This window comes from Doryrhamphus excisus, chromosome 1 (genome assembly GCF_030265055.1).
Source record: "Doryrhamphus excisus isolate RoL2022-K1 chromosome 1, RoL_Dexc_1.0, whole genome shotgun sequence".
NCBI lineage: Eukaryota > Metazoa > Chordata > Actinopteri > Syngnathiformes > Syngnathidae > Doryrhamphus > Doryrhamphus excisus.
Window position 1 is genome coordinate 33,272,561 of NC_080466.1, and position 11,026 is coordinate 33,283,586.

Sequence of the window (11,026 nt, forward strand, 5' to 3'; positions counted from 1 at the left end):
ATAAATATATATTATCAGAGAGGTAGGTATATTAATTCACATGGTACATAACACTGAAAAAATTATGCTTTTACTACAACCAGCAAAGTAATCAGATGTCAGATTAATAAAAATGACTTGCAGATTTCCAAAATGCAAAATTCAAAGGTGTCTCCGTGCCAGTCTCTCGCTATGTCCGAGTTGGGCTCTTGAGTGCTCAGCCTGCCGGTGCTCCGTGGAGGTTCAGCAGGCTGTGCTCTCTCTCCACTCCCAGCTCTTACTTCCGGGTTGTTGTTGCATTTATATAGCGCCCTAAAAATAGCATCCGGACGGCCCAATGAGCAGCAGGAGTTGCTCCTGAATCTAAACCAATCAGAAAGGGCTAGTGGCTATGGCTGACGCCCGTCATTGGCCCAATCAGCAGAGGGAGGCGGACTCGTTCGTCCTGCAAGCCGATTGGCTGCTGCAGTCAGGTGGTGCATGTTCGTGTGTAGAGGGGAGTGTGAGGAGGAGGGTGAGGAAGGGGGACTAGGGTGAGTTCAGAGGAGCTTACAGACTGGAGCAGACCTCCTTCAGTCGTATTTCAGATTTCCTCCTGTCGTAGTCAGTGTGCTCTCTAGAACCTCCATTGGGAGCGCGCACTCTGGCCATACATGCTGACACTTGTCCGCTGGTGAGATGGACGTCATTCCCATGTGCAGCATCTTCCAGGAGCTCCAGATTGTGCATGACACCGGATACTTTTCAGCGCTACCGTCACTGGAGGAGTACTGGCAGCAGGTAAGACCCGGTCCTGGTTCTGACAGCTAGAACGCGCGCAACAAACGGCCAGACTGCTCGCAGGCCATGCGAAGCGCACAAGCCGAACTTTTATGTCAAGTCATTGGCGCGCGTGCGTGAGCTTGTTGAAACTTTGCATGCTTTGATCTGTCACGCACGCACGCGCATACGCTGACAGCAGGCGCGTGCACGTGAGAAGGCACTTTTTATGAAAAGTTGAAAAGTTATGTTAGTCGTGAAACCGTCCGACGTAGACTTGCAGCTCAGCGGACCCGGAGCCGATTTTCAGCGGTGCAAGAATGCCACTTCCCAGCCCAGTGATGCTCGCCATAGCCGCCTCGGGAGTCAAAGTCGCTCGTCATTCCACAACATTCCAGCACACATGGCTAAGATTCCATGGCTGAAGGCGTTCAGAGACGTGGACGGGAATGTTGCTGCAAACGCCACTAATGAGTCATGTGACTTGTGGAGGTGGAATTTGGCTGGACTGACAATAGCAGCAGCTTCCAAAGCCCACACACGTCCCAAAGTGGATCTTGCAGTATTCATGCCAGAGCTTTTTATGGACCCCCCCCTCCCCACCCCCCTACATGAACCAGACCCCCCCTCTTCTGGTCCCGGGTGTGCTATGTTATTTCTAGCCATGCCTCCAAATGCATTATTAAATCCACATTATGCTGAATAATTGATGCAGCTAAAAGATCTACAAGCACTTCGCCAAGCCAACAGGGGTATGGGATGGGCATGTAGCATATGTAAATTTCATGACTATCCCCAACACGCTGACACACACACACGCATGTACTTGAATGCGCTGGGGAGGAAACATGGAGCTTGTGGTCTTCCTGGTTGGACCTCAAGAGGACACAAACAAAACACAATGTTCCTCATGGAGGATGTTTTGTCTTCTCTGGAAGACACTTAGGAAGGGTCATAGTGCAGCTAGCAAATGTGGATTAAGTGCTCCATCACGGATGTCACAACTTTTTCAAGAAAAATTAAAGGATCGGGTATCAAAGATGCTAAACGCAAGCCAATAATAGCTAATATAGAGTATGCAGATATCTGAACTAAACGTACACACATTAGCTTTGTGTTATAGCTGACCAAACAAATGAATATAATATCTAACTGTATTTCTCATAAATAATCATTTAATTTATACCATATGCCGAGGGACTATAAAAATTAAGCTGTATGCCAAAAATGGTCCCAAGTCCGCATTTTTAACACCGCTTACTTAATTGCAGCATGTAACTACCAAGCAAAGATGATATGCAGGTAGACAAATGTCCAAATGAATCAGGTGATTACAGTATATAAACAAGTTTATACACATTTGACTACATTTCCTTGATTAATTACTCAGGAAAACATGAAATACTGACTGATCAATGCAATGCTAATTTTCAATTGTTGTTTATTATTCTTCAAAATGTGAAGCTGTAACTGATGCCATGTTGTATATTTTTAGACAGCAAACAACAGTACCCCTGCTGGTTAGAGCCAAGTACTGCACTCCATTTGCCCTCCTTTGCGTCTAGCGTGAATGAACGTGTTATTCCTACAACTTTATTGACATAGTAATGTGTAATGCAAGTTTGATATTTCCCTTCATTTTGCGAAGTTGTTTATATAGTTTGAGCCGAATAGGTCAATAGCGCTATCTAGAGTCGTGGAAGCACACTTGCATTGGTCTTCTAGTAAATGAATATCGTTCCAGTGCATGTATGCTGGGACACCACTCTGCATGGCATGGAGATGTTGTGAGGAAGATGGAGTGAGCATTAAAGTGACCTCTATGTCTTGTTGTCTAGACATGTTTGGAGCTGGAACGCTACCTCCAGAGCGAGCCGTACGTGTCGGCTTCAGAGCTCAAGTTTGAGAGTCAGGAGGATTTATGGAGCAAGCTGATGTTGGCTTGCGGCGACAAGAACGCCGACCCAAAGCTCATCAAGGAGGAGGAGGACCACCAGCACCTGGACGTGGGCTGCTTCCACTCGGATGCCAGCAGCGAGGCGTCGGACAGCTCCGAGGAGCTCTCTCCTGCCCTCGACTTCCCCTCCGGTTCCTTGGTGGACATTCTTGGTGATGGCGCCGAGGATCTGAGCGCCACTGTCATTGGCACGCCGCCGTCCTCGCCCGAGCTGGCCAAGGAGGGCCTGCCGGGGCAGGCGTGGGCCGGCGTACAGACTGTGCTGCATGCTGCCGGGAAGGGCAGGACAGGTGGCGGCGGAGGAAGTGGCGGTGGCTTGGAGAGGGCGGGGCTTGCCAGTGGGGAGGCGTCGCCTGACGGAAGGAGGCGTGTCCACAGGTGTCTGTTCAATGGATGCAGGAAGGTGTACACCAAGAGCTCACACCTGAAAGCACACCAGCGCACGCATACAGGTACACGCTGACAACACAACTCGCTAACAACCAAAATATTGTGCCTTTTCTTTGGAATGTGGGAAAGTTAAATGTTCCAACTTTGGAGGTAGTGCCGGAGGTGGAGGAGCAGCTGTGTGGAAGTGTACCCCGGCATTTCGAACATGACATTCTCTTATCCTGCGCTGTCAGACATGGAATTTATAGGTCACGCAGTCATGTAATTATGTGATTACGGAATTCCGTGTCACATATGGGACACAAAGGAATGTCCTACTTTTCTGGGTTCTCTAACAAATAAATGTCGGAATCTCTGTCACTATGTTTGGAGATTCCTGTCCTGACAGCAAGGATTAGAAGTAAAAGGACAAAAAACACAGAATTCCCCCCCCAAATGCTTCAACATAAAGCACTTGAAATATTTTCCAGTGGAATGCCCTCAAATGCCCACTCCAGGAACGTGACATGATGTCATGGAGTGGACGAGTTAGTTCTTTAGAGGCAAACAGAGGATGTGTATCCTGCAAACACATCAATACAGCTCACATTTCATCCTGGGAACGCCTTACACGGAGGGGAAAAAGGGAATCTGGCATTTGTCTGGGTTCAAATGTGAGCAGTTTCCCTCGTCACCTTCGACCCCTGCCAAGCTGTTTACAGTCGTGCTGCACATTAGCGGAGGAAGTGGCATTCCTAGCATCCTTCCCCGGCCATGAGAGGCCCCCACACACTATTAATGGGAAGCATGCACACACACACACACACACACACGTGTTACATAAGCTGACGGCTTGTTTTCCTCAGCTAGCATTAGTCAGAAAGTTGTCTTTGCACGTTGAAGAGCAGGAAAACAAAAAAGACACAAAATTACTATGCTATACTACTACTACTACTACTACTACATTCTTGTTGTCCTGTTTTTTTTCAATTTAAAGAAGTAAAATAAACAGGAAAAAAGTGCAAAACCCCAAACAAAATGGAGGTTTTCCTTTTACATAGTTATTTGCGAACAAACAAGCACAGTGTTGAATACAGAAGTACACTAAACTTAAGTAATATTTTTTTAATTTAACGGTCCTTAATATTCAATTACATTTTTTAAAACTTAATTACATATGATTTTGTGTTATAATTTTAATTACTGGTATTATTAAATTTCCATTTTTATGTTTTTATTTTAATACAAATTAGTGTTTATTTATATAACACATTGTATTATTTATTTTTCTTTGTATTTAACAGTTTTGACAGTTTATTACTGTTATTATTCACTTTTTCCATTTTTATTTAACATTAACATTTATATTAACAAATATTGTTTGTTGATTCAGCATTCCTCTTTTTCTCTCATTTTAGTGACTGTCATTGTTCGCTCTTATAGTTTTATCTATTTCACACTTTAATGCTTTTTATGATGTATTTTTTATGTATTAACACTTTTTCCCTTCCTTGTTTTTTCTTACACCTTTAACCTATTAAATCATTTAGCTTTAATCTCTTTATAGTGACTATAGTGACTTATTTTAATTGTCTTTCTTTCCATCAGTGCATAATTCATCTATTATTTCCTCTTCCTATTAGAACACTTGAATATTGAAAGAGGAAGCTTTTAAAGAAAAAATGTAAGACATAAATGATCCACATGTAAATCAGATTGAATTCAATTGAATTGTGCCATCACGTGACCTTCTTTAACGTAACTTTGGTTCCCAAAGAAGCTAGCATGACGACATGACACTCTGAATATCTGCTCTAAATGTTGTTGTGTTTTTTTTGGTTCAGGTGAGAAGCCGTACAGGTGCTCATGGGAAGGCTGCGAGTGGCGTTTTGCGCGAAGCGACGAGCTGACGCGTCACTTCAGGAAGCACACTGGAGCCAAGCCATTCAAATGCAGCCACTGCGACAGGTCAGACGCCATCTTTGTTTGCAGTTTTGGGAGATGATCTTACCTCTGTTGATGTTTGGAATCAAACTCTGCGTTAAATGTTCCATGACTTCCAAAGCGTGATGTTGTTGGTGGTGAGGTGACAGAATAGAGGTGTCAGATGGAGGAGGCTGCGGTGATGGATGGCAACCGAGGTCAAGCAGTTGAATCAAAAGAGTCATTCACTGTTTGAATCCACAATGAAGCCTGAGGAGGGGCAGGTTAGCGTCCACTATGTGGTCCATAAAGACTTTATCAACGCCCAGTCATGTGTCATTGCTTGGAAACAGAAGGTTTCTGCCTGTTTGGCCTTCACATTCATCACTCTCTACGGGCTAGCATAACATTTACCTAAAAGCTGCCTTACAAATATACAAAACGTCTCTGTTTGCTTAAAGTCAGATAACACGAAGGCATGCATTTGTCTGCCGCTGCACTTTATAATGGAATGTTCTAGATGGGTATAAGAGATGATGAACACTGTATTCAGAAGTAACCCATGTAGGCGTGAATACTGCACATGCTGCATGTGAAAGCAACAAAATGCTGCGTCTCCAGTGGTGACTTGCATACATGCACTTAGTCTTTTGAGTGCAAAAGTTGGCTCACACTGACAAGTACGATAATTGCAGTGTGCTGCAAGCGGTCAAAATGGTGAGTGTGCTGTGGTGGACACTTAGCATCCTCAATCGAAGTCCTTTTTGGAATTACGGATGATGGTCATTAATGGATTCGGAATTGGCACACAATTTAACTCATTCAATCCCAGACGTTTTTTCAAAAGATCTCAGTACCGGCCATTTTTGACTGAACTTTAACCAAGCTACAATGATATTGTTATTATTTATCTGGTGGACTAACACGATGCCTCGCTAGCCGCTAGTGTCAACGTCACTCACAGACGGAAGAGTGGATACCAAGCTCATAATTCTGCTACAAAGACTCAACAAGATGCTCGTTTGCCATCAAAAGTTTTTACCTGCAGACTGGAGCACACGTCTTGTGCTGGAAGACACAGCCATCTGATGTTTCTGTTGACAGACGTAGGGCTAAATCAATGTGCCTAGGAAAGAAGTTTGGATAATGCTTTAAATTATTAAAATATGACAAGATACTGTAAGTATTACACATTATTATCAATGTACTTGTTAATGCATGATCACAGCATGTACAGGGATATCAAACGATAAACGTTGTTAGTTTTTTCAGAGGGCTTCCCAATGATGTGCATTGTTAGCAAGCTCATGTTTTCCCTCGCTACAATACACAGAAAAAGGAATTATGAGTTCATGTTTCACAAAAGGGTTGTCAATGATGGGCAGAATTCCAAAATGGTTCAGTCCTTCAAGGCATTTTAAATAATAAAATATGTTGGAAGAAGCTGCACGGCGGACGAGTGGTTAGCACACAGGAGACAGATAAGAGACCCGAGTTCAATTCCACCCTCGGCCATCTCTGTGTGGAGTTTGCATGTTCTCCCCGTGCATGCGTGGGTTTTCTCCGGGTACTCCGGTTTCCTCCCACATTCCAAAAACATGCTAGGTTAATTGGCCACTCCAAATTGTCCATAGGTATGAATGTGAGTGTGAATGGTTGTTTGTCTATATGTGCCCTGTGATTGGCTGGCCACCAGTCCAGGGTGCTCTCGCCCGAAGACAGCTGGGATAGGCTCCAGCACGCCCGCGACCATCGTGGGGATAAGTGGTAGAAAATGAATGAATGTGTTGGAAGTCACCACTAATAAATGAAGAACAAGTGGTATCTGCTTATACTACAACCACGCTTACGTGCATCCCTGTAACGGCTTGTGGTGGTACACTCCACAGGCCGCTGGGTGGTTCCGCCTAGTTGTCAGAGAAGGCGTTTCTCCAAAACACCCCTACATAATCCACACTGTTTGCCTGTTGTGTCTGTGTAACCACTTATCGCTGGGATTGGGACTGTAGGAACTAGCACTTCCTTAGTCACAAAGGTCGTCGTTATCTTGCACTGATGTCATGTTGTTACATCATACATGTTATGCTGTATTATGCTGTTCATTATGTGTTTTATTAGCAACCTGTTTTCAGATGAACACTCGAAATAATTGAATAAATAAAGTAAATTTAAAACACCTATAATTTTGAATCTGTGAATTGGTAAGGATTTTCAAAGTTTTTCAAAGTTAGCTAACAAATCCATGCAAACGTGATGTGTCAAAGTTCTCTCAGGACAAAATGCTAAATAGAATATGTCCTATTTCATTTGTAGGTGTTTTTCCCGCTCCGACCACCTGGCGCTGCACATGAAGCGCCACATCTAAGGTGGCGTCGGCGTGGAAGGCCCTGCGGGATGAATCGGGCGGATGTTTCCTGACCTGTGCGGCAGCAGCGAGGCCGGGGTGTCCCCCCGCCCACATGGGAGGGCGGGACCGTGGCGTTCCATTCAGTGGAAAAGCAGGAAGGAAGAGAAGAAGTCAAGGCAGGCTATCATTTGCACCGTGCTCAGTGCCTCGCTGTGGAGACGGCTCTTGAACGATGTAGTGAGGATGGGAAGAAATTCTTCTATATGGCTTTTTTATCCCCCCTCCCCCACCGCGGAGGACTATGGGAGTGTTGCAGGTGGGGGGTGTGCGTGTGTTTGGACTGTGATGGATGCCTGCCATGGAGCATGCATGTGGACCTGCGCGTGAATGCCGTCTATTGTCTGCGAGTGAATGCAGAGAGAAAGCATAGGAGCGTGGGGCTTATTTGTTTGGTTGCAAAAAAAAGTGCGCCCCTCCCCCCATGGCCTGGAGGTGGAACTACAGCTCCATGCTTATTTAGAAAAAGAAAAAAAAAAGAGGCAAAAGGTGTTTTTTTAAGTGCAGCTAATAAATGTGCAATGTATAACATAGTCTGAAAACATACACAGTATAAAGCTCATTTTGTCATCCGTGTTATGACACACAAACTATGTACACTCGCAGTTACACCGTGTTTTTTTTATTCATGAAAAACTTGTCGCTCTTTGGGGCACGTTTATATGACAATGACAACTGCGAGTCTGGAAACCATTGAATATGTACTTCATAACCAATGTTAGAGCACAGCTCGGTGGGGGGGGGGGCTCTACTAGACGTGTGCTCGTACAAGCACGCAAATAAGTGCATTACCTTTAAAAAAAATTCAGATCCTTTAAAAACTAAAAGTCTTCTACCTTTTGTTCATGATTTTGTTTTTTTTAGAACAAACTGACTTTTTTTTTTTCCAAGCAGGATGTGAACTACTACACTTAACCACTTTATACTACTTTTGGTGTACTACTTTTGGAGTTGGTCAAAGTCCCCTTATTGCAAAGCATAATTGGCCTCCGAAATACTACATCATTAACGTGACTAGCACTTTTTTTACTTTGAAAATGCAACATTTTAGACAAAAAATGGAGGGCCAAGACCCTGCAGGTTTTCTCTCCAAGCAGTTTCTCCAGGAAGTGATTTCATTGATGAGCTCCTTCCTACAAATTGAAGGTGTTGATCGGTAAAATCACCTGATTTAGCGACCAGCTGGAAAGTCAACGAGCAGTGTCTCGGCCCCAGCCCCACAAGTTTGACACTCCTGCTCTAAGCCTTTTTCACACAGAAATCTTGCAAAATTGACTTCTGTGCATGTTATTATAGTATACCATATTTGTTCAAATTTGATGAAAACACAGTAGCATTTTGTGGGGATTACAGTTTTGGGACCAACCGCAAATATCAAATAAAATTAAAAAAATTATATTTATATTTTTTAGTCTGACGTTCTTCGTTCCCAATTATGGATCATAATTGTAATTATGTCAAATTCAGCTTCAGAACCCCTTCTTTCATCAATTGCCATTGTTTGGTAGCAACACAATTTAGGTTTGAGCCCTAAATATGCCTCAAATACTTATACATTTAAAGTATAAAATGTCTTGGTACTCACTACTAATGAATGATAATTAAGACGATCCATGACTGTCAAAGCTATTATTATTCTGGAGCCAAACGAACACAACTACAACGCGTTAAGGGATCGTTGAACTTGAAGTGTGACTCAACGCTTCAGGAAAAAACATAAGTAGGGTTGGGCGATATGGACCTTAGCATATATCACAAAAGTTTTGGTACATATCGCAATGGTGATAGAAAATAAAAATTCAGCAGTCTTGTATAAAAAGCTACAAGCATTAATGAAATACAGAAGTACATTTATTCATTGGCTAGCTTTTCTAATGGCACTTCCCCACACCAACGTTCCTACTCACAATGACAGCATTTCATTCATCTAATGTATCACAATACAACTCGGCTTGTTTTCGTTTATTATTTAAACCGGTGTAAGTCTTTTTTATTATTGGAAGAATCTATACCGGTAAATATCGCCCAACCCTGCAGTGAAGCATAAAGACATAAATGTCAAAATTGTGGGCTTTGTAAAAGCTGTACATTTGACTCGTATTAGTACATATTTGTACATTCTTACCGACTTTGGGCGAATGAGAAAAAAACGTCAACAAATGTCTAGGGCCGTCAATGCTGAAGCTGAATTAGGACTATAGTTCCAGTACTACAGCCTTACGCCACAAATATGTCCGACTTGACTTTTGAGCGCCAACTAGTGGTCCGGCATGCATCCTCCACTTTTTTGTTCAATTTTTGATCAGAATTTATAATTTTTGATCAAGTGTACAGTTACTCTCACACTGTCATGTGACTTCTGCTGACTTTTTTGCAAATGTTTCCTGAGAAAGTCGCAGTTTGTGGTTGTGGTGTAAACGTCTGGTTGCATGGGGGGAAGGGTCCAAGAGAGCAGCTACCTTCATCTTATAGAAGACGTACGTTTGGGAATACCACATATGTTGCTTGGCAAGTGTCTTCATGGCGGCTTCCTTTAGTTTATTTTTGTTGTAAATGCACTGTTGACCTTACTGATGCCTTATGTAAGTGGCCTTGTCCTCTTCAACATACAACACACACACAGAATAGCTTTACAGCATACATTTCCTCCCTACCCCGCCACAATGAAACAACATGATAACCACGGACATGTTTTATAGTTCTTGTTTTAAGTCATGTGATGCAGTGGGCTGTGCGGGTTTACTACCGTGTAGTGAACATGGTTGTCGTCCTGCTTGAGGATTTATTGATAAGGTGTGAGTCAGCGTCTCGGCCACCAGACGACCGGCTCGACCGGTTTAAGCGCTGACATAAAGAGCGTGGCAACACACAGCCTTCTTGTCACATAACATTTGTTTTGGTTTTTGTTGCTTTTTTTACACTGAGAGCTTGACAATTTTATAACAAGGTTCTATTTCCAAAGGGGACCAAAATGTGGTTGTTTCAAATAATAATAATAAATTGCTTGTGTTCCATCTCGTCATCCTTGTAGAAAAAAAAAAAACATGTAGAACTTTCCTGATGCTAGAATATTCAAGTATTATTTTTTTATTTGCCATGTGACTTGTGTCAAACATGCCAGAAGCTTCATTTCCTCTTTGTTGCCATAACATTTTGTTTTGTCTTTTCTGTATGAATGTATTTTCTATGGAAAAGTCCATAAAAAAAGCTTTTATTGGATCTATGCGACTCTTCTTTCTTCTTTATACGTTTCTCATGCGGTCAAAAACAACAGGAAGTCTTTGTTTAATCCACACTATCTCCCACAGGGGCAATTATTATTATTATGATTATAATTATTAGGAAGCATTAGTCCCTGCAGAGGCTACACTATAACACAAGCAAACTGATGCACAACAGCTTTAGCTTATTATATTTGCAGCTTTCTAATGACCATAAGCTAGTGGCCAACATGTAGCTGCTACCTTGTAGCTCTCCCATTTTGTAGTAGCTTCTGCTGTGAAGTTGCCATCATGCTGCTGTGATCATACGACTGAGTTGTTACCACGTAGCTGCCAACATGGATATGCTAACAGTTGCCATGAATGGTCAACACTGAGATGCTAAATATATATATATACTTATACATATATATA

The 11,026-nt window shown here is 42.7% G+C and overlaps 1 protein-coding gene across 1 annotated transcript; it reads left to right on the forward strand.

The window, feature by feature from the left end:
• Positions 1-490: 490 nt before the first annotated feature.
• On the forward strand, positions 491-10,610 carry LOC131134612 (Krueppel-like factor 6). The gene is made up of 4 exons (XM_058080093.1): positions 491-759; positions 2,577-3,147; positions 4,909-5,032; positions 7,301-10,610. Exons 1-4 carry the CDS (start codon positions 658-660, stop codon positions 7,350-7,352), a joined length of 849 nt encoding a protein of 282 aa, XP_057936076.1. The 5' UTR covers positions 491-657; the 3' UTR covers positions 7,353-10,610.
• Positions 10,611-11,026: the final 416 nt, after the last annotated feature.